This window comes from Neoarius graeffei, chromosome 8 (genome assembly GCF_027579695.1).
Source record: "Neoarius graeffei isolate fNeoGra1 chromosome 8, fNeoGra1.pri, whole genome shotgun sequence".
NCBI lineage: Eukaryota > Metazoa > Chordata > Actinopteri > Siluriformes > Ariidae > Neoarius > Neoarius graeffei.
Window position 1 is genome coordinate 76,169,221 of NC_083576.1, and position 24,793 is coordinate 76,194,013.

General features: G+C 43.5%; 1 protein-coding gene across 1 annotated transcript in view; it reads left to right on the forward strand.

Moving 5' to 3' along the window:
• Window positions 1-24,793, forward strand: part of shank2b (SH3 and multiple ankyrin repeat domains 2b) — a 423,060-nt gene that overhangs the window by 396,355 nt on the left and 1,912 nt on the right. Inside the window, exons 16-23 of the mRNA XM_060928256.1 lie at window positions 9,455-9,590; window positions 12,832-12,912; window positions 15,174-15,182; window positions 15,905-15,925; window positions 20,818-20,877; window positions 21,157-21,281; window positions 21,888-21,999; window positions 22,274-24,665. Coding sequence (XP_060784239.1) covers window positions 9,455-9,590; window positions 12,832-12,912; window positions 15,174-15,182; window positions 15,905-15,925; window positions 20,818-20,877; window positions 21,157-21,281; window positions 21,888-21,999; window positions 22,274-24,665 — 2,936 coding nt within the window. The remainder of the gene's footprint in view (window positions 1-9,454; window positions 9,591-12,831; window positions 12,913-15,173; window positions 15,183-15,904; window positions 15,926-20,817; window positions 20,878-21,156; window positions 21,282-21,887; window positions 22,000-22,273; window positions 24,666-24,793) is intronic.

Consider the following 24,793-nt stretch of genomic DNA (forward strand, 5'->3'; position numbering starts at 1 on the left):
ACATGACCTGCATGGGTCCGAGGAGAGGCACCGAGTAGATATCGAACTATTTTGTTCTGAGCTGTTTGCAGACGATCTCGCTTTTTCTTGGTAAGACCAGAGTACCAAGAAAAAGCGAGATCGTACCTTTAACAAAGTAAAACGTATAATTATTGATATGGTGATGTGCATGTTTTATTGGAGGAGTCTTGGTTGTGAGCACATTATAAGAGCTTTGTAAAGTTTCCCAGCACGGGAAAATCTTCAGGACAGAGGAGTTCATGCTCTCTGGTTTCTCTGTCAAATGACTAGCTGCATTTTTGGAGAGAGAGAGAGAGAAAGACAGAGGGATGGAGAGAGAGAGAGGTTGTTGGTGACTGTTTAACACAGCTATAGCATAAGCGATAATATGAACTTAGTTTTCTCCATAACATTAAAATCCTAACCATAAACCATTAAAATGTGCACTGTGGTGTTCGCAGAATAACTCTCTCCAGACTGTGCTGTTACATGGAAATAATCCACTTCGTATTATTTTTGTAGAATGCTCGAGCTGTCGTGTTATTCCTTGCATATATTAGTGTAGATTAAAAGCTGGGAGTAATATCACAGTGAATAGAACGTGCAATGTGTCAAAAAGTCAAACAGGCACAAAAATGGCTGTATAGCACAAATCAGCACAAAAGAATGACAGTGTGTGCGCGCATATATATATATATATATATATATATATATATATATATATATTAGTGCTGTCAAAAATGTCGCGTTATTAACGCGTTAAGTTGACTCAATTTTAACGGCGATAATTTTTTTATCGCGAGATTAACGCTCTGTGACATGATGCCACGCCCCGCACAGCCAGAGTCCTCTGCCCTCCCCCAAAGAGCCACGGTGCTCGGCTTAGGTTTCGTTTTCCCATCGGCGGCTCCAGCCCCACTTTGCAGTGGCTGTGACAAGATGTGTTATGCTCTGCAATAAAAAAAAAAACATTGGTACAACCAGTGTTCGAACTATGCCGATATTTTCGGGGGATCCCTTTTTTCCCCTTGGGGGGGGGGGGGGGGGGGGTGTGCTTGCGCTTGTCTCAGAGCGCGGATCTCCATCGCGTGCTCACTTCGGATATGCAAATGCTTCCCGTTACACACGATTGCTATGTCAATAAACATCATTTTGCCAATATTTTAGAGACCCCCCCAACATTTCCCAAATCATGTTTTCAAGGGATCTCATGTCTGTTTCAGGGGATCTCGGATCCCCCGAGTACCCCCGTAGCTCGAACGGTGAGCAAGTCCATTCACCTTTTTATGCTGATAAGAGAATTACAATGGTTTTTCATGTGACAAAAATGTGCGATTAAATTGCGATTAATCGCGAGTTAACTATGACAGTCGCGACATTAATCGCGATTAAATATTTTAATCGCTTGACAGAACTAATATATATATATATATATATAATTTTTTTTTGAGTGTGTTAATCACGTCCCAACCACAGACTTGCACAACAATATAACTGTTCTAACAGCTGAGTAACCAAACTAGGCACAATTCAGCACAAACACTAGCCTGGCAAGCCAGACTAAATGTGAATATTTAGTCTGGTCTCGGTCGTAGACATTTCCGAAGCGGGTAGGAGGAACAAACCGCTGTCTTTCAAACTGTCTCTGTGCGTATAGGCCAACGCTCTGACCAATCAGCGCAACAGTGACTGTGACGTAGTCAGAGCGACAGAAAGCAGTGGGGGAGGCCTTGAAATAAATAATTTTTCAAAATGCGTATTAATTAATAAACAGGTTCTAGATATTAAGAAGTTTGGAGATAATGACCACAAGTTTGGAGTCTGTACCACATACACATTTTTTTCCAAGTGTTTTTCAAGGGTTTGCTTAAACTGTTTTTGAGAGTTTTTATTTAGTGGTGTTTGGTGAAATAATTTCCCTTAAATTTAAAATAACGGGAAAATAAGAAACAATCAAAAAGTAATGTTTCAAAGCTGTTTATTAATTCTTCGTACTGCACAAACTAGCCCCATCCTTTTGGCTACGAGCGGAGCCAGCTGGTAGATCAGACTTTTGCCATAGCCGGTCGGCAAAACAGCGAAAACGTCCTTCTTGAAAAGGAATGAGCGGAGAGCCTCTTCCTGCTCATGTTTCAACGAAAACTCCAAGTCTAATTCTTCTAAAACTGATTCCAAAGCGGAGTCAAACGCGCGCTGTTCACTAGCCGTAGCCATCTTTCCTGTTGCGCTTTCTCCAGCGTCGCGCAGCTTTGTCGTCACTCCTGCAAAAGCCCGCCCAAAGAATCCAAACAAAAACCTTGCGTTGTGATTGGCGGGCACGATTTGATGCCCGGGGTGTTTTTGTTTATATGGTGCGAGGCTCAGGGCCGTCGACAGGGGGGGACAACCGGGTATTTTGTCCCGGGCCCAGGCATGAGGGGGGGCCCAGAACTGGTCCCTCATCAAGATGCCATTAATCATTCTGTTTCATTTCAAAATGTGTTGATTTGGGGGAGAAAAATGTGCTATATTTGCATTCAATGAATGATTTCTGGTTCTTTTGCCTTTATTGTCTTCGAAAATAGATTCAAGAACCCACGTACCACCCCTAATGCAGAAATGGTTTGGTCTTTGATTAAGGCGCCAAATAACACGGCACTATAGAGATCTTGCAGTCACGTGACCGGAAAGTACACAACCGCCATCTTGTCGGTCAAAAACACCGCTGAACTCGTGTACAGAATGGATCAATTTCAACCGACGGACTACACCGCTCATTTTTCTAATGAACAGATAACTAGATATATGTCTAAAATAAACGATCTACAGATTTGTGACCCTTATGGCTTACCGGGCGGAGTTTTCACGACCGGATATTGAACTGCCAGCGGAATACCCGGACGTGTATAATTACCTCATTAACTTTCCCTCACTGTTCAGTGGTGAAGCACTGCGTGCTTATAAACCTCTGCACAGTTATCTTTACAGAAATTCAGGATTTGTCAGCGACTCAGATGTGGCATCTTGTAAACAAAATAATCCTCACTGGATGGGTAAGTCACTTAAGTATTGAGTATAGCACTGACCAGCCGATTATAGAATAGAAGAAGGTAATTCCAAATCGTCCATGTTGTTTACATGGATCTGGCGTTGGAGAGGTAGAGGCTTGGCAGTGGAGATTTGAGTGGCTGTTTGTATGTGTATACGTATGTGGCAATCATATCCAAATGTTTTAGGCACGCTTGCTGAGCTGCGCTGAGCTGGACTCCGGTTAGCTGAAAGCCCGTGGAACGCTGCCTCTTGTTAATTAAACCTTATTTTGTTGGAAATCATCCCGTGTAGATACGACGGCATGTGAAATTGCCAGCTAGATAGAGTTTAATGTAACGAATGGGCTATAAATGGGGTGTTTTGAGGTTAGTCTGTTGCAAAACATTAAACTTTCGCTTAGACTGGATACTCTTCAAACAATTCCCTTGCTCAAGTGAAAAATGATAGGCCTGTATGAAAAGCGCAATTAATGAAAGTAGCCTAATAAGCCCTAAATGAATAAAACAACCTCTGTTTTATTGTTGTTGCTTACAGGTTAAGATTTTGAAATCTTCTCTGTCCAGTTCTATATCCAGGGAACGTTGTAATCCTTTTGGTTTATCCGTAATAAACGTGTCAGCCCCCAGGTCAGATAGGCTAATGTTACGTGGTTGGGAGGGTGTCAATTTTTTTTGTAACATTCTAAATCGAGTACGGAAAGGACGTTTATGAAAAACAAGACAAAAAAAATACATTGAAAAACTCACTGTACACATCACTAGTGGTGATGCTTCTATGTTCAGATTTTGGGAAAGCCATAACTCCGTTCTCATTGAGGCCCAGTTCCATCCCGTAAACAATCATTTTGGTTTATCAACTACCTGCGCTCAAACATGTCACAGGAGAGGCTCAATGGGCTGGCTATGCTCTCTATAGAGCGCGAACTTGCAAAGAAGCTGCACTTCAATGACCTTATTGACGACTTTGCCACAGCAAAAGTCCGGCGCATTGCATTTCGCACCTGAATAGTTGCAGACTAAGGAAATGTTCAAACTGTAAATATGTTGAAATGTTGAAATAAAATGGTTGACTGTTATAATGGGCTTGGAATACCTGTTATTTAAGGGTTGGAGTGAATGGAGACTGTGAAAAGAGGGGTTGGGTGTGGGTGGTTGCTGTGTGGCGATGTGCGTGCGCGCGTATGTGTGTGTGTGTGTGGGGGGGGGCACTCAGATTATTTGGGGGGGGCCCCACTCAGATTATTTGGGGGGGCCCCACTCAGATTATTTGGGGGGGGCCCCACTCAGATTATTTTGTCCCGGGCCCAGCCAAAGCTGCCAACGGCCCTGGCGAGGCTAGACCCATTCGCTAGGCAAAAAATATTTTTGGCCGCTAGGCGGGTGGGTCTAGTTTACTAGGCTACACAAACACAGCATAATTTAAGGATTAAGGGTTGTTTTACAATCAGGGTACAAAGTTTGTGTCACAGGGGTCCAAAATTCAAATTGATTCAAACTGGTTCTTGTACCAGTTTTTAAATGAAAGACAAGTTAAAGAACAGATTTCAGGTAATTTTTTGACATATGTGTATGGTAGTTTTGTGTAATCTGCTATAAGATGGGAGAAACAAATGAAGTGATTCTCGGAGAGGACTTTTTTTTTTGACAATTCAGAATCCACTACTTCCATAGTGCTTTTAAATATAAGGCTGTAAGCTTTGTGTTAGTTGTCTCTAATATTTATGTCCCAATATCTTGACCACATTTTAGGATGAAAATAATCATTTTAGATATGTTATTTTATATTGAAAAATTAGCTGTCTCAGAGAGGACTTTTTTTTTTTGACACAATTACATACTAATTTGATCAGAATAGTCTGAAAACTTACTGGCATTCAACATTAAAACTTAACTATGTTTCCAATGATATGGAACCAAATATGTGTTTTATGGTATAAAGAATGATGTAAGTGTATCCCTTTTGGAGCTACCTGTGGTCAAAAAAGCACTTTTTCTAAATGACACGAGTAATTTTGCTAAATATGACACACATTGCCATACATTCACCAAAAATAACATTATCACCAATTTTTTTTGCATGGTAAATAGAGCGATCGCAGGGCTACAATGAACAACCAAGTTTATTTAGTCAAGCCTTTTGATATTGAAGATAATAAGTGTTAAATGTGATTTTTAGCTTGCGTACCCTGATTGTAAAACAACCCTTAAGCTATGTTTCTTTCATTCATTCATTTATTTATTTGGGCAGCACGGTGGTGTAGTGGTTAGCACCGTCGCCTCACAGCAAGAAGGTCTTGGGTTTGAGCCCAGTGGCCGGCGAGGGCCTTTCTGTGCGGAGTTTGCATGTTGTCCGCGTGGGTTTTCTCCGGGTGCTCCGGTTTCCCCCAAAGACGTGCAGGTTAGGTTAACTGGTGACTCTAAGGCCAAGTTTACATTAGACCGTATCTGTCTCGTTTTCTTCGCGGATGCACTGTCCGTTTACATTAAAACGCCGGGAAACGGGAATCCGCCAGGGTCCACGTGTTCAATCCAGATCGTGTCTGGTCCGGTGCTGTGTAAACATTGAGAATACGTGGATACGCTGTGCTGAGCTCTAGCTGGCGTCATCATTGGACAACGTCACTGTGACATCCACCTTCCTGATTCGCTGGCGTTGGTCATGTGACGCGACTGCTGAAAAACGGCGCGGACTTCCGCCTTGTATCACCTTTCATTAAAGAGTATAAAAGTATGAAAATACTGCAAATACTGATGCAAATACTGCCCATTGTGTAGTTATGATTGTCTTTAGGCTTGCCATCCTTCCACTTGCAAGTGGTAAGTGACGCGCATGCCCGATATGCACTGGGATCACACACACAGCGGCTCAGTCCCGAATCACTGCTTGTGCACTTCACTCTCGTGCTCTGTGAGCTGCGCAGGGCCGGAGTGCGCACCCTCCAGAGGGCACTCGCTGTTCAGGGCGGAGTGATTTGGAGCGCAGGATGCCTGCGGAGCCGAGCGTATCCGTGTATTGGCGTTGCTGTGTGCACGCGAATCGTGTATTGGCATTGCTGTGTGCACGCTAATCGTTTTAAAAACGTTAATCTGATGATCCGCTGATACGGTCTAATGTAAACCCCACCTAAATTGACCGTAGGTGTGAATGGTTGTTTGTCTCCGTGTGTGTACCCCGTCTCTCACTCATTGTCAGCTGGGATAGGCTCCAGTTTGCCCGTAACCCTGCACAGGATAAGTGGTTACAGATAATGGATGGATTTGTTTAGATGGGGTTACAAAATGCAGATATTTTTCAAATATATTAATTTTGATTAATTTGGTTATGTTCACGTTGCAAGCCTGAGAGCTAAATTCTGATTTCTGTTGCTCACAAAATCTTTTTAAAGTGACTAATGACTCAAATATGCAGATGTATGATGGACTACACAAGTTTATCGTCATTGTGATTTTTTTTTCATGAAGTGGGCATAAAAGTCACATTAATTTGGTTTGACTGTTCAGACTGAGGCTCTCTTACATATCAAGCATGCTTTGGATTTCAGTCCTGCATATTCGAAAGCGTCTCAACTAAAATGTCAAGGTGACGTATTATCCCCCTGTTCCACAAGTTGATGCAGTTCCCTGAGGTCTTAATGAAATGTCTGGGACATGCTTTGGTCAAAATACCACAAGGATAAAGCACCACAGTAGCTCCGTTCTCACCCCGTCTAAACAGCCCTGTTCAAAACGGCTGATTTGAGGAACGGCCTGTTCCTTTAAAGGTGAACTGAAGTCATTTTTAAACTTGCTTTATTTCTTAATTAACGTGTTCTTCAATGACGTTTTCGGTTTTAGTAACCTTATATCGTGACTCGTATTGGCAACTAATTGCAATTAAATATTATACTTATCGGCCTATTCAGTTTTTAGCCGTGTTGAATTTAGTTCGTTTGGTCGACGGCAGGCGTCGCTTATCCGCGCGATCTTCACGAGACTTGTGCGAGACTTCGAAACGTGAAGAAGTGTCAGCCAGGTGTCAGTGCCGCCATTTTGAAAACTGTTTTCCAAACGAAATATTGCACAAAAACGAGTTTAAATGACGATTACTGCCTACTTTTTTCAAACTTTCCTGATTGCTATCAAAACAAACAAAACTTCCAGCTTGATTACATCAGCATTCGAAAGAGGGCGCGCGCGTCTTTTGACAACGTTGGCAGATGTTGGTCACTTGGATTTCCGCTGTACGTTTTACGTCCGTCCTACGATGTCTCGCACAGGTCTCAACGAATCTCGTTTACGGCCATCGCTTTGACATACGGACTGATATATTACAGAGCATATTTCAGACACTCGTAACTTGCTATAGCAGTGACAAAATAGCGATCAAAAACGCATTCCTGTAGTTAATAAAATGAGATAAATAGAATTTTGGTCATAAAAATTTTGCCTTCAGTTCTCCTTTAAATGATAACGAGCCACTGCTCAGCTCACGCCCCTCTTCCACTAGCCAATCAGGTAGCACTTTGCTCATGAATATTCATTCACAAAGGCAGTTCTCATGCCATGAGTGGAGATACTCAGATCAGAGGGTGGGCTCATTCTAATGAGCTCCACTTGTGACATAGAAAGAGGAGACAAATCTGAACAGCTTGTTGAAGGAAACAGGCAGCACGAAAGAAACTGACGGGATTGTATTATTTCACAGTTTGTGGTTTGGTCGGGTCCAGATACCCGAATGCATGTGTACAAGCAGTGAAAAAGTGCGTTTTTCCACAATACAATGTCCCCTTTAAAAATATTAAAAACACACACACATACAACAACAGGGCGGCACGGTGGTGTAGTGGTTAGCGCTGTCGCCTCACAGCAAGAAGGTCCGGGTTCGAGCCCCGTGGCCGGCGAGGGCCTTTCTGTGTGGAGTTTGCATGTTCTCCCCGTGGGTTTCCTCCGGGTGCTCCGGTTTCCCCCACAGTCCAAAGACATGCAGGTTAGGTTAACTGGTGACTCTAAATTGACCGTAGGTGTGAATGTGAGTGTGAATGGTTGTCTGTGTCTATGTGTCAGCCCTGTGATGACCTGGTGACTTGTCCAGGGTGTACCCCGCCTTTCGCCCGTAGTCAGCTGGGATAGGCTCCAGCTTGCCTGCGACCCTGTAGAACAGGATAAAGCAGCTACAGATAATGAGATGAGACATACAACAACACTGTAAAACCAGCAACATGTATTTTTCACCTTCTCACCCTGACCATGACATCATGAGTTAACTGACCTGCAGGACTTTTTTTTTTAAGATATTTTTTGGGCTTTTTTCACCTTTATTGGATAGGACAGTGTAGAGACAGGGAGGGATCGGGAAATGACCTCGGGTCGGAACCGAACCCGGGTCCCTGGATTTATGGTATGGCGCCTTATCCACCTGAGCCACGACGCCCCCGACCTACAGGACTAGTTAGCCTGCTGCTATCTTGTTCTAGCATGTTATCATGGCAGCAATGGATTGTCTGGCAAATATGACATGGTTTGTAGTGGTTCATGTCATGACATGCACGTGATGTGACTGGTTTGGAAGATGTTAATATGTGTGTTATTTCAGAGTAGAGCTCAGGACAGATACGAGTCCGTTAAGAACGTACAGAAGCAGTCGAGGCCGAAAGACTGCATCTGGAATTTGTGAACGTAGCCGTTTTGCCTGCCATCAGATTGCTATTTTCATGTTACTATTGTTAGACTGTATTTTAGCAGGGAAGCCCAGCTGGGACCATTATCTCATTATCTCAGTGGCTGTACTCATAGGGAAAAAAAGAAAAGAAAACGCTGTGCTGCAAAATACTCATCGAGTAGAATTATGAAAAATAGATTTAAAAAACAGGGGCGGCACGGTGATGTAGTGGTTAGCGCTGTCGCCTCACAGCAAGAAGGTCCGGGTTCGAGCCCCGTGGCCGGCGAGGGCCTTTCTGTGCGGAGTTTGCATGTTCTCCCCGTGTCCGCGTGGGTTTCCTCCGGGTGCTCCGGTTTCCCCCACAGTCCAAAGACATGCAGGTTAGGTTAACTGGTGACTCTAAATTGACCGTAGGTGCGAATGTGAGTGTGAATGGTTGTCTATGCGTCAGCCCTGTGATGACCTGGCGACTTGTCCAGGGTGTACCCTGCCTTTCGCCCGTAGTCAGCTGGGATAGGCTCCAGCTTGCCTGCGACCCTGTAGAAGGATAAAGCGGCTAGAGATAATGAGATGAGAGATTTAAAAAACATAACTCACTATTCCGTATAGCATTTGACTACCACATGGTCTACACCACAACCTACAGTATATACCAAAACATGTGGCTAGAAATGTGCTTCACATCAAGTTCTGGTGTTTACATATTTAAAAAAAAGAAAATTCTACGCAGTGGTCAGATATTGAGCAGATTTGGATGTTTGGTTCTCCTCTGCTTTTCATTTCTCAGGTTAACAAGGACAACGTGGTGAAGGTGGGCCACAAACAGGTGGTTAATATGATCCGTCATGGGGGAAATCATCTCATCATTAAAGTCGTAACAGTCAGCAGAAATCCCGACCCTGATGATACGGCTCGAAAAAAAGGTACATTCATTACGTGGGTCGTTTCATTTAGCCCTTCTCAGATTTACACCAATCAGCCATTACATTAAAACCACCTGCATAATATTGCCGAGATCCCCCTTGTGCCACCAAAACAGCTCTGACCTACCGAGGCATGGACTTCATAAGACCTGAAGGTGTGCTGTGGTTTCTGGTACCAAGACATTAGCAGCAGATCCTTTAAGTTCTGTAAGTTGTGCCTCCATGGATCGGACTTGTTTGTCCAGCACATCCCAAATGCTCAATCAGATTGAGATCTGGGGGAATTATGAGGCCAAGTCAACACCTTGAACTGTTTGTCATGTTCCTCAAACCATTCCCGAACAATTTTTGCGGTCTGTCAGGGTGCATTATCCTGCTCTTTCAGGGAATACTTTTGCCATGAAGGGGTGAACTTGGTCTGCAACAATGTTTAGGTAGGTGGTACGTGTCAAAGTAACATCTACATAAATGCCAAGACTTAAGGTTTCCCAGCAGAACATTGCTCAGAGCATCACTGCCTCCTATGGCTTTCCTTCATCCCATAGTGCATCGTCTTCCCCAGGTAAGCGACAAATGGTGTAAAAGAAAATACGATTCATCAGACCAAGCCACCTTCTTCCATTGCTCCATGGTCCACTTCTGATGCTCATTTGCACATTGTCGGGCTTTCAGTGATGGACAGGAGTCAGCATCGGCACTCTGACTGATCTACAGCTATGTAGCCCCATATAGAGTAAGCTGTAATGCATTGTGTGTTCTGGCACCTTTCCATCACAGCCAGCATTAACATTTTCAGCAGTTTGTGCTACAGTAGCTCTTCTGTAGGATCGGACCAGACGGGGTAGCCTTTGCTCCCTCTGTGAATCAGTGAGCCTTGGGCGCCCTTGACCCTGTCGCTGGTTCACTGGTTGTCCTTCCTTGGACCACTTTTGGGAGGTGCTAAGCACTGCATACCCGAAGCACCCCACAAGATGTGCCATTTTGGAGATGCTCAGACCCAGTCATCTCACCATCACAATTTGGCCCTTGTTAAAGTCACTCAGGTCCAAACGCTTGCCCATTTTTCCTGCTTCCAACACATCAACTTTGAAAACTGACTGTTCACTTGATGTAACTGTAATGACATACATGTCAACCTATACGGAATGTCCGTATTTTATACGGATTTGATTCAATAAACGTAGTATACGGGCGTATAAATAAAGTTATACGGATTCTTTAAAAAAAACTTCAATATTTATTTAGAGCTATAATCAATTCCCACGATGATAAAAGAGCGCATAACATTTACAAACGTACTGTACACCACAGAAAGCACAGACAGCCAGTAAAGAGTCTTATGAAATCGCGCGTTATCTTGTGGTAGCGAGCCTTCGTTCCACTTTTGATCATGCGCACACCGCATTGCGAGAATCCCGCCAACCGTGAAGTCATAGACATATAAACATAGACGCCGCCTTCTGCGTAGAATCATACGTCATCCTCGCCGCCATTATTGGATGTGGCAAAGTGGAGATTCTTCAGCCGTCTCTGGTATAGCGTCCAGACAGTAGCCGAGAATAAAGATGCCTCATTCATGTGCTGCGTTTAACTGTACCAACAGGTTTACCGTCCAAACGAGATCACATGGGATTACCTTTCACAGGTGAGACTGGAAAAATACTTTTCATTGTATTTGGTCATTATAACGTAATTTTACGAACAGATTTTCCTGACTTTGTGGCTAATATGAAGTCTCGCGAATAATAGCCGCTCGGTGAAACCTGTCTCCAAACAACGAAGTATTTCCTTCGTAACTACGCTGATAACACTTTGTGTTTTTGTCAAACATTGGAGCTTTGTATTCATTCTGAAGGTTTATTGTTATTAATATTGAATAAAAAGTAACTGGGATATATCATTGTTAATTATCGTTCACATTTTAGGTAAATTATTTTAATTTGCATCTTATACGGATTTTATAAGGGAAATACGGATTTTGGAGGTTGGTTATACAGGTTTGATTGACCAAAGGTTGACATGTATGTAATGAGATAATCAATGTAATTCACTTCACCTCTCAGTGGTTTTAATGCCATGGCTGATGATTGGCGCATATATATATATTAGTGCTGTCAAGCGATTAAAATATTTAATCGCTATTAATGTCGCGACTGTCATAGTTAACTCGTGATTAATCGCAATTTAATCGCACATTTTTGTCACACGAAAAGCCATTGTAATTCTCTTACCAGCATAAAAAAGTGAATGGGCTTGTTTTGTACCAATGTTTTTCTTATTGCAAAGCATAACACGTCTTGACACAGCCACTGCAAACTGAAACCTAAGCTGAGCACCGGGGCTCTTCGTCCCGAGACTAACAAGAGAACCATGAGTGAAGTGATCTACTGCTTGAGTTAGTCTATCAGAGAGACAGGTTACACAGTGACGGTAGGCTTGACATGCTTGATTATAATATAAAGTACACTATTATGTTAACTTGAAGTTGTTCGTTGATAAATATTGCATTGAATCTGATCTTTACTGTTTCAGCTCACTTAACACATTTTGTACTTTTACACTTTCTGCCTGTTGATGCGTCGCGCTGTCCAATCAGAGGCGGCCAAATTTGCATATTACAGGAAGGATTTCTGGGATAGCATTGAGTTTACAGTTCACAGGGATCTGGCTTCTTTAGACGCTGTCTTCTTAAAACTGAATAAATATTTTAAAAGAGCCAAATGAGCCAGTCTTTTGAACGGCTCTTTTCAAAGAATGGATCACAAAGATGCGGATCCCATCAAAGAGCCATAAATCCCATCTCTACTAGCGCGCCCTGCCCGCGCTGGTTCTTTGGGGGGAGGAGGGCAGAGGACTCTGGCTGTGCGGGGCGTGGCATTACAGTCTAGCTGCTATCGTTTTTCTAAGCAAAGTCTCTGTTCCAAGTTCCTGGCAGTTTCAAAAGCTTATGAAAAACCTACATCATGTCACAGAGCGTTAATCTCACGATAAAAAAATTATCGCCGTTAAAATTGAGTCAAGTTAACGCGATAATAACGCGACATTTTTGACAGCACTAATATATATATATATATATATATATATATATATGCTTGTTTCTTACAACACTTTTCAATGTGCAGAATTCAGTGTTGTAAATCGCAGTATGAAATGCTGAATGCTAGCACGTGACCCATTATGTTTTTTTGTTTGTTTGTTTGTGTGTTTGTTTGGTTTTTTTTTTTTTCATTTGCTTCTCAAGCTCCAGCCCCTCCAAGGAGAGCGCCATCCACTGCACTTTCCACACGGTCCAAATCCATGACCTCAGAACTGGAGGACTTGGGTAAGCACCATACACCAACACACCAAAAATGGGTAAACAATGGCTTAAGGAATGTCCAGAATCCTTTTCTCTACAAGAACATAATTGTAATAATTTTCTGTAATCTAATTTCATGAAGTCGGTTATAAATTTGATATTTGATGCCTTGGTGAATATTTACTCTAGCCTCCAAGGGGAAGACAGGAAGTGTGATTATTTGGATTTTGGGATTACAGCTAGCTTTTGCTGACACTTAATTTTAAACTGATGATAGAGACATGAATTTTAAGACGTTGATGCCAAAAAGAATGCGTGGTTTTCAGTTCAACGGTGACTTATATTGTGTCACTTTTCTCCACTCCATAGGCTCCACCTATCCCATATACACTAGGGATTAAAACATGATAAATTATTAAAAATAATTCAAATGCGACCCCTTGCTGTATTTCACACCAGCAAGTATCAAAACAACCCTTTCTTTTTCAACGTACATGCAAGATGCAGAGCCGAGATGGAGATTTTCACATTTTTTTTGCAAATTAGGTATTAGGAATTATTCTATCCACATTAACTGGATATGAGCAATTGTGCGCTTTGATTGGTTACTCTACTACTAGGCTATCAGCTTCTATACCGTGAGTAGAGAAAAACAAAATGACAGAGAGTTTTGCTGAACCAACAAAACCCTCAAAAAAACAACAAAATATGGAATAAAAGTATTTGATGGTAAGAATGTATCTTTTTTTTTCAAGAATTATTATCGCATTTTTCACAAGTTGCTACTGTCATTTTGCTGGTTTGTTTACATTCTAAGCAGAAATGATTTTGTCGGACGTTTTGTATAAAGTTTTTATTTATCGAATTTGCAAAAAAAATAAAAATACCCTATGGGTACATGTGGCTACTGCTTATAAATACAAAAGCTGTGATAATCAAAAGGTAAATTTTCTTTAAATAAACACCACTTACTCGATATCGAATCAGTCGCCTCGGCGAACCACGAGGTGAATTTCATTTATCTTTTTATCTGCCGATTATCTTCCGATACTACGAAGTTATAATGAGGTTTCTCTTATTTCGTTTCTGGTTCTGATTGGTTCCGAAGTTTATCAAGAAGTAGAACGGGTAATCGAACTTGATCAGGATAAGTGCTGATTGGTTACGAAGTTTCGCTATAGCCTCGGTCACAACCGGCCGTACGTGCTCCTACGGCCGGTCTACGTGCAAAAAACGCAAGAAACGTGCGGAGGGCGCGCGTGTGACGTGCTGATTTTCGAGCCGTAGACTGGCCGCAGACCGGCCGCAGAGGTTCTTTGTCATGTCAAACAAACTCTACGGGCGCTTACGTTTTTTTCAGGTTGCAAGACAAACTTACGGCCAACGTGCGTCTTTCTCCACGAACAAAAAAAAAAAAAAAAACGCAGCGATTTGGGAAACGCCAAAAATCGCACGGACAAAAAATCATACGTCCGGTTGTGACCTAGGCTTATTGTTACACTCATTCTTACAACACGATGACTCATTCTTGTGTACGTTCGATAACGTGAGATTAACTGTTCATATCGCGAGATCACGATTCGCTGTTCTGGTGGTTGCGCAGTGCGCTATAGTTACATTCATTCTTACATTCTTACAATATGATGGCATAGTGGCTTCGCCTCGGTGAGGCAGTAGCCACAAAAATGCTCTGTTTCTCAAAATCCTGTGAATGTGGATAGAATAAAACAATTATCCCACTCAGTTTCGTCGTACATGGCTTACAGCCGACTCTGTGCTATGTGCCTTGTCAGCTATCAGCTCATGTACGACTCGATTTCGTGGGATAACTGTTAATTATTCAGTGTGGTCCGATGTTTCTTCGGTTCCCTCCTCACAACTTTACTGTTCGATGCACGAAAATGGAAGAAAACACATAACCATTGTTTTAGATATAGGTATCGAGTTGTTACGAAGAAAACATAGCTTGGATGGAATAGCAGAGACCGTTAGTACCTCTCGGACGTAGCTAGTACAGTTTACTTGCACGAGCAGTGAAGCTAGATTGAATCCTAGCATGAAACATGCGAATCAAACCAGTTTCACACAGATGAGTGTGCGTTTAAATTTGCGTTTAAACAGTTGGCTCGAGAAGTACATTATGGCTACTATCTTTTCTTCACCCACAAGCAATAAGCTACAAGTGACTTGTTTGCTAATGTTTAGTGTCATTCTGATTGGTCAGAACTCAAACAATGTACGCTAATGTTTCATGCCTTTTCTTTATCTTTTTTGGGTTGAAAAAGTGGATAAAGGTAAGTTTGTTTTTCCATTGTAATTATTCAGCATGCTCATATTCTGTGTGTGTGTGTGTGTGTGTGTGTGTGTGTGTGGTTTCTGAGTCCCAGAATATGGATGTTTGTGGTCTTTGACTCTATATTTGTTTCTATAAAGTACATAAATTAGTCTGTATTATCTTACTGGGTCATGATATAGTTTCAAAAAAACCACATACGATCTACCAGTCAGTTCTGTGTTTTCGTATCAAAAACCCCCACTAAGAGCGGAAAAGCAGAGAACTGTATTCCTATTTATATATTTATATATTATGTATATTTATAGCCTGATCAGCTCTCGCTTCACAGCGCCAGGTTGCACGGATCCCTTCTCTGATTTCCGTGCTCTGACTAGTTAGAAAGCATCACTGACATTGGTTTTGCTTCTGGTGCCAATTTTCTCTGGTCAAATCGAACAGACTTATTGGCATTTACACCAAAAGAACATTGGATTTTAAAAATGTTCGACGATAACACGTCTCTGTGTCTTGTTACTGTTCAATCCGTCCTGTCTGGTTCTGCTAGATTTTGTGTAGAGTAGACCGTTGCATGAAGGTAATAACTGTGTGATATGGCATTACATTTTATGCAGGTTAATGCCATTCTGCTGCTTTTCATCTGTTTTGAATCCCCCTTCTTTTATGTAACTGATGTGTGAATATCCATTCATGAATAAAACTGAATATTCTTTTATGTTAAAGCTACTTTGAGGAAAAAGAAGGGTGAGTTTTCCAGCCGGGTTTTATTCAATGATTAACTGCCTATACAGTCTGTATGCATATACAAGCAGTTTTATGTAGATCTCTTACTAACTGATGTATTTATTTGTTTTTAACGCAGTGTCACTATCTGTATCTGTTTAGTGCTCCAAATATCCGTAATCCGTCTCTAAACCCCCAAGGAGGCATAGTCTAAACCAGATGTGTGTTTTTTTTTTTTAATTCTTTTGCTTTTCCCCTGGAAACAATGGGAAACAGTAAAAAAGAAACCCAGGGATAGAAATGATGTAGCACTGTCAGAATGGTTTGTGAATCCTGGCTCTGACAGTTCCTCAACCTCAGCTACAGCTCTTGTGTGTCTCATAATTGGTCTCAAGTGGAGTTTTTTTAACCCCACCCATATGGGTATTATTTTTTTTTTGATTTTGACCTCTCTGTGGGATCAGGACGCTTTGTCCAATGCCATTTCGTCCAATAGTTGAGACATTTCGTCCAAAGCCTTTTTCATACACACTATCCATCCATTATCCGTAACCGCTTATCCTGTGCAGGGTTGCAGGCAAGCTGGATCCTATCCCAGCTGACTATGGGCGAGAAGCGGGGTACACCCTGGACAAGTCGCCAGATCATCGCAAGGCTGACACATAGAGAGACAAACCACCATTCACACTCGCATTCACACCTACGGTCAGTTTAGAGTCACCAATTATCCTAACCTGCATGTCTTTGGACTGTCGGGGAAACCGGAGCACCCGGATGAAACCCACGCAGACACGGGGAGAACATGCAAACTCCACACAGAAAGGCCTTCGTCGGCCACTGGGCTCGAACCCAGGACCTTCTTACGTATGGGGTAACCTCATACGTACTATCAAAGCCTTTTTCATACACATTATCAATTATTTTATATGTGCGGCAAGATCGAGATATAAACAAACCATAATTCATTTAAGGGAGTGCATTAAGCACTATCAAAGCCTTTTTTATCCACACTATCAATTATTTTATACTTAAATCGTGATTTATATACCTAATAACCTTTATGTACCGCCTACTGTCAGAGAGCAGCAGGAGACAGATACAAGTACAGAAGTAATGTTTATTAACAATTGTGAAAACAATCCAAAACGGCAGGCAATCTCATCAACGTCAAACTAGCAAAAGGTCGGACGAGTCACAAACAGGCTAAACCAGGCAAAAACAAAAACGGAAAAAACGCATGCTGTGACCTGCAATCGGTTGGGTGGCAAGTGGACGCAGGCGTTTTGCGCCAAATCCTTCGCTGCGGTCAGATGTTGTAACAGTCGAAATTGTGAAATGTGCCTTTACGACACGCCGTGTTACCTAGAGAGGTGGCGTCACCGGCTCCTGCTTGTGTTTTACCGGGCATGGTGAGGTCGAAGTGTACACAGCAAATTTTACAGTGTTAAATCAACTCTGAGAGAGTCCGTTTTAACACTATGCTGGTGTTTATTTTGTCCCAATCTCTGCAGTGTTAATTTCACACTTCCTAGAGTTAAATCAGCTTTTTACAGTGTCATTTTAACTCTATATTTTAAAGGTCCCATGGCATGAAATTTTCACTTTCTGAGGTTTTTTAACGTTAAAATGAGTTCCTCTGACCTTCTTAAGTCACCCCAGTGGCTAGAAATTTCATAATGTGTAAACCAAACTATGCCCAACATTTGAGAATGGCGCGTCAAAACGGCACGTTGATAAACTCTTCCCTTTACTACGTCAGCAAGGGAGATGATCCCCACGCCCCCCCTCTGGATTCCCACCCACTGTATGGATTGCCCCCCCAGCTCAAAAGTTGCCACCAAACATGGAAGTTGCACTGTACATGGATGTGACAACACAGAAAGGAGTCTGTTTTTACTGCCGACGGGCGAGCCCCTGAAGACGCAGTGGCTTAATTTTATTTACTCCAATAATACGCCGTCGAGTCTACCTAAGACGGTGTATGTTTGTCGGAAGCATTTTCCTGAGGAATGTTTCCACAACTTGGGACAGTACAGGGCAGGTTTTGCACATCAACTGTCACTGAAGCCTGGGTCCGTACCAAGCATCCCTGCCGCATCAGCCACAAACACCAAACAAGTAAGTGTATAACTGTTAAGTCGTTTTGCCGTGTTTTAAAATCGGTGCCACGTTAGCCTTGCAATGGCTACATTAGCTGTGCAGCTAACCGCTTCCTGCAGTTAGCCAGGTACTCTGCGCTACAAAACCAAAAAGCATGCAGCATGCTCTGTTATAATAGCCAATCAAAACAGTTTTTACAAAGACACCCACATTCTTTTTTTTAAGTCACTCGTTCATTTTATTTGTTTGTTTGTTCAGTAAAAACCCAAACATTTGTTGAATTTATTTTATTTCCTCGCGTCGCACCTTAATGACGTCAGCGCGCGGTATTTTTCCCTTCGCGGTTTGTTCCTTCTCTCTCGCCATAGTAAGACACCCACACCCACATCCGCTTGTTCTGACCCACTGGAGGTAGCATCACAGTGCTGTTAGCCAATCAGAGGTAACACGTTTACATGTCATGAATATTAATGATAAGACCCGCCCCCACCCTCTACCCTTCCCCGCCTCCTGCTTCTCATTAGCAAAACAACGCACTGGGAAAAGCGCTGAAATGGGGCTTTCTCCCAGGAGGCTATATCTACGTGCCGAGGGTTCATTTCGAGAAAGGCTGCGGATATAACATCCGGAAACCTCCACGAGCCCGTTTAAAGCATCAACAAACCACCATGCCATGAGACCTTTAACACTTTTGCTCAACACTGGGAAATTAACTCTGAGAATTTTGCTGTAGTAAGTTAATAAACTATGAGTCTTGTGGAAATCCCAGAGTTCGTCTGAACGTGCATTTTTGCCTTCCTCTCTTCTTCTCAACACACTCCAAACTGCTTCAACCTGCGATTGGTCGCTCAAGCGTTGCACGACCGCCTGCCTCTACATGCGTCAACCTGCTATTTGGAAGCGAATCACAGCTGAAATGCGAATAGATTGTGATCCACTTGCGTCAACCTGCCATTACTAAAGACCCTCTGCAACACTGCCGTTATCTGTGTCGTCGTGCGTCGACGTAAGACCAGTCTTGCGTCTACCTGCGATTTTGTTATCGCAGGTAGACGCAAGTAGTTGAAAACTAGTTGCAGCTTGCTGTCTGACCTGGGCATTAGAACAGGAAACAGGATCGGAAACCCAGGGAATCTACACGGAAAGAATAAGGCTCGGTAATGCGCACTGACACGGTGTAATACTTCGCACTGAATGTGCATTTTCTGTCTTCAGACTCTTGCACGCGTGCCGTTAATGAGGCTCACCTGCACATGATCAAGAGGCATCAGCGTGCCTATATAAAGAAGCGCGAGTATAGATTTTCTATGTAATTTCTCATCTCATCTCATTATCTCTAGCCGCTTTATCCTGTTCTACAGGGTCGCAGGCAAGCTGGAGCCTATCCCAGCTGACTACGGGCGAAAGGCGGGGTACACCCTGGACAAGTCGCCAGGTCATCACAGGGCTGACACATAGACACAGACAACCATTCACACTCACATTCACACCTACGGTCAATTTAGAGTCACCAGTTAACCTAACCTGCATGTCTTTGGACTGTGGGGGAAACCGGAGCACCCGGAGGAAACCCACGCGGACACGGGGAGAACATGCAAATTCCGCATAGAAAGGCCCTCGCCGGCCACGGGGCTCGAACCCGGACCTTCTTGCTGTGAGGCGACAGCGCTAACCACTACACCACCGTGCCACCCTCTATGTAATTCGGTCTAATAAAAACGATCTCTCCCCACAAGCGTCCCCAGCCAAACGCACCCGAAGTTGACACTCGCTGATTCCCATCATTTCCGGTTTCGTTTTCATTTTGCAAAAATGTGCTTTGCTTCGTTCAAATTTCATTGAGGATTCCTCCTTTTTTCAAACAAACGAATACCTGAAATATAAAATAATTGTTAGCGCGCATGAAAAAGGCTTTGGACGAAATGCCTTAACTATTGGACAAAATGACACACACTTCTAGTCTCAACCAGACGCCCTGTGAACCTTTCTGGCAAACTTTCTCAATCAGAACATCATAAATGATTCAGTGTTTCAGCAGTGTAAACAAGCCACTCATGTTGAATGCTCTAAAGGCCTGATTTTCTATTTTTCATTGTGAAAAAGCAAATGGAAAGATTTCTTCTACTGGTAATGGAAATGCCTCACTGGAAGTGTTATACTTACTTTCACTGTTAAAGCTGGTTCTTGGTAAAGCTGAGGATGTGCTAGCGTTCTAGCTACCCATTATTGTAAGAGGACCCTCTACAGCTTTGAATCATTCTGCAACGAGGTGTTGTCATGGAAATCTTGCTGCAGACGTCTAATATAGCAACAATCCACCTGCAAAATGTAATGCCATATTTTCAGTGCAAAGCTGCTGGCACCCGTTTTCACGTCAGTGAGCAGATGAAATGATCTTACTTCTCCCGTCAGGCTTTCTTGAGCTGAACAGACAGATAAAAACAGAGAAACACAGTTATCACCAGGTATCAGCGTCATGTAGGTTCAAAGGCACTGAATTAGATGTCCACTGTGCGTTTCACTATGAGAAACTTAATTATGTTGAACAGGATTACGATACCATACAGTATAATGCGTAAAGACCTGATATATACATATATCAGACGTAAAGGTTTTTTTTTCTTACCTATTTTTCTGCTAAAACCGGTCAACTGCTTTGGAACTATAAGGAGATTTAAACCTTGCATAGAGAAATTGTGTGTGTGTGTGTGTGTGTATGTGTGAGAGAGAGTGCGTGAAACCAGATGCACACTTGACAAATGTGATGGCAGCAAATCAGACACTGAACTTCCCTCTCCTCCGCCCCTGTGTAGATGATCAGCTTTCAGATATTGTGGCTCAGAAGAAGAGGATTGTTTTTCACGTCACCCTAAGTAATCATTTCCCATGCATGGGAGCTGTATGAAAGCAAACGCTACCGCTAGCATGTTGTGCAGTGGCCGCTGAGACACACATTCCCACGGAATCGGGAAGAGCTTGCACGGCTTTGACCTTGACCAGTGTCAATGTACTTATTTCTGTCTCCTCTCCCTTGCTTGGTTTGGGTTCTTTTTTATTCTGTACATCCTGTGAGAGGATAATGGCTTGATTTTATTAGACGTAGTGTCCTGTCGCTCCCTGATTCCCTAAATAGAAACTGTGCTGATTTGCAGATAAAGTGGAAGAGGTTGTCCCACCCCAGAAACCGGTGTGGGACAATGCAAATGTGGATGTGAGGGTGGCAGCCGTTAAACCACGCCCCACAAGCAGGTGCTTTGCCGTGGCTCCGGAAATGAATGTAAGCATTACCTTGGACTCAATAATTTTATTTATATATATATATATATATATATATATATATATATATATATATTGTTTGCTGTTGAACACTAATGTTGGTTATAATAATAATAATGAACAAAAAGCTTTATATATCCACTATATGACCAAAAGTATGTGGACATTTGACCTTCATATCCATATGTGGGCCTTCCCCAAACCGTTGGCTCAAAGCTTAGCTAGTTATGGCCGAGTTCTTGCCCGAACTGATAATCACATCATCAGTTTTTCTCTGGCTAATCAGACACAAGGTACGCCACCACTCTTGCCAGAGCAGTTGGGGGTTAGGCACCTTGCTCAAGGGCACCTGAGCCAGGCCTGCTGGTTCAGGGACTCAAACCAGCGACCTTTTGGTCCCAAAGCTGTTTTTCTCACCATTTGGTCATGGCTTCCCCTCAAAGCTTAAGGCACACAATTGTCCAGAATGTTATTGCATAGAATATATATTGCCTGTGGTGTAAGTGGAATAAAACACTTCAGGCTGTCACATTTTGCAATACAGACTTCCCTTCAAGCACTTTTTTAAAAGCGCTGTGTTAACACACCTACCTTTATGGTCATCCAGTCACTGTGCAACAGCCAGGACATGTCAGTGGATTCCCCATCAGTAACTGCAACTCCTAAAGGCCCATTCTTGGGTGTTCCAAAAGGAACCATCCGACGACAGACATCGATAGGCAAGTATTCAATAAAAAACTATAAAACTTTTTTCAACATTAGCATTATAATAACAGTACGTAACTTACTATTTGGTCTTTGTTTTCATGAGTAATTAAAAAAGAAAAACATCTTGTGTGTATAATTAAACAAAACCTTATTAATTTCTGTTTGCTGTATTAGATCCAGTAGTACCACTTTTGGTTTATTAGTTCGATATGAAATATTGAGAAGTGATTGCCCGATTTGATGTGGGTACTCTCAGAGTAATTGGCTCTTATTATCCAACCACAGGGGTAACTGAAGAAGAAAAGCAATTCCTCACGCCTCCCATGCTAAAATTTACCAGAAGCCTATCAATGCCTGACACATCAGAGGACATTCCCCCACCACCAGCTATTTCCCCTCCATCTCCTCCCCACAACAATGCCCCCGCACCTGCTGGACATGGTTATGGCACTATCAGACCAGGCTTCACCCCTCAAGGTCCTACTGTGAACAACGCTCCTTCAGACAGAGGAGACTCAAGCCTTGGTTCAGGTTGGAGAGACCAAGGCGTGTATTACAGAGAGAACTCTGAACAGTTTGATGCAGAGGACTACAGCAACAGTCCAACTGCTCAGCAGAGCCTTCATATGCGCCGAGCCCAGATTCCTGAGAACCCATACTCAGATGTTGGCAAACTGGCTAACGCTGCGCTGTTTGTTCCAAACAAGCCTGCACGGAGAAAGGGCATGCTTGTGAAACAGTCCAATGTAGAGGACAGCCCAGAGAAGACCTGCTCCATCCCCATACCCACCATCATCATCAAAGAACCCTCCACCAGCAGCAGTGGAAAGAGCAGCCAGGGCAGCAGTATGGAGATAGAGACAACTACGCCTGACCACCCAGGCCAACTCCGCCCAGATGATAACCTCAGTACAGGAAGCCCTTTTGCAACTGCCATGACTTCCACTTCAGCCAGGGAAAAACGGCTGGAGGTTCACAGAAATTCCCCGTCTTTCAGATCCACAGATGCTGCCGATGAGGATGTGGCTCCCACTCCTACCCCTCGTCTGCGACACTCAAAGTCCATTGATGAGGGCATGTTTAGCAGTGATGAGCGTCTGCGCCGGCTCATGGCTCCCCCTTCATCCCTGCTTAGCATCCCTCGAGGAGGGGGCAATGTGACAGACTTCAACAGCCCAGAACCCACCATGGTTCGGGAGTTACTCAACACTAGAACAGGTCACAGTCCCATTAGCCTGCCAGCTCACAAGACTTACAGCTCAGGGAGCGGGAACTATGTTCACCCTGTCACCGGAAAACCGCTAGACCCCAATTCTCCTTTAGCCTTGGCATTAGCTGCCAGAGACCGGGCCATGAGGGAGCAGTCACAGCCTTTGCCACTTAAGAGTGACCCATCCAAACTGGACCTCAACAAGCCACTTTTCATTGACACAAAACTTCGATCCAATGTTGAAGTGAGTTTCTCCAGCACTGCCACCATGGGCAGACCACGGGGAGGCCTGCGGAGACAGATGACAGAGTCCAAGTATGAGACCGAGTCCAAGTTCCAGCTGGACCTGGGCAAGGCTGAGAAGAGGCCAGAGGAGAAGAAGAACATGCTGATTGACATTGTGGACACATCCCAACAGAAGTCAGCAGGGCTGCTAATGGTTCATACCACAGATGGGACCAAAACTGAGGAGAACAACCTGTTGGAAGGAGAGAGGGATGAAGATGTTTGTCCGGACAGCACACCTGGAGAGCTTCGTGATCCCAACCAGCCAGCTCCTGCAAAGCCTGCACCACTAAAGTCTCTCTCTGCTGTGCCACCAAAAACAATGATCTCTGTCAGCTCTGTAGACGAGCCTGTCAAACTCCCCTTTGGTATCCCTCCACCACCTCTGGCCTCTGTTGACATCGATGAGGAGTTTGTGTTTGCTGAACCCCTGCCTCCACCATTAGAGTTTGCCAACAGTTTTGACATCCCAGAAGACCAATCAGGGACACTCAATGAGCTATTGAAACAGAAATCCAATGGCATGAGCGGACCATCACTTGCTCCCTATTACCCCCATTTAACCACAAGCAACTCAAGAGATCAGGAGATCAAGAGACCAACAGTTCTTACTAACTGCACACCTCCCAGCTTTCCTACAGGACCTCTGGAACCCTATGAGCCCATTATTGACTCAGGCATTGAAGTGGACAGCCGGAGTAGTGGAGACCCCCAACTGGAGACAACAAGTACAGTCTCCACTGTATCCAGCATCTCCACCTTATCATCAGAAGGAGGAGAGACCCTGGACACTTGCATGGTCTATGCAGACGGTCAGGCCTTTCTGGTGGACAGGGCACAGGTCCTGCCCAAGCCCAAAGCCAAGTATGCCGTCAACAAGAGCAACGCACTTTACAAGGACGCCTTAAATGAGGAAACCATAAGTTCTTTCAGGGTGCCCTCCTCAATCCCCCCACCACCCCTGGGAACTGCCCCACCAGAGCCTCTAAAAACCCCAACACAAAGAACCTCAAAGCTTTGGGGGGAACCTCTGGATCTGAAAAACCCCCATGGACCAGAGGCAAAACCCCAAGGCTTGACTGAAATAAACTCTGTTCTGCAACATGTCAGCAAAGACAAAGCACCAAAGCCAGGGGAAGCACTAGACTCTCCCCCAGGATGTAGAACTCACTTTGGATTGAGGTATGTCACCCCATCACAGCCACCAACACACGCCCCAGTAACACAGACATTCATTTAACTACACAGATTTGTGTGTGTGCTGAGCTCATGAAAGAATGAGTTGCCTAGCAACCTAATAATGAGAACAG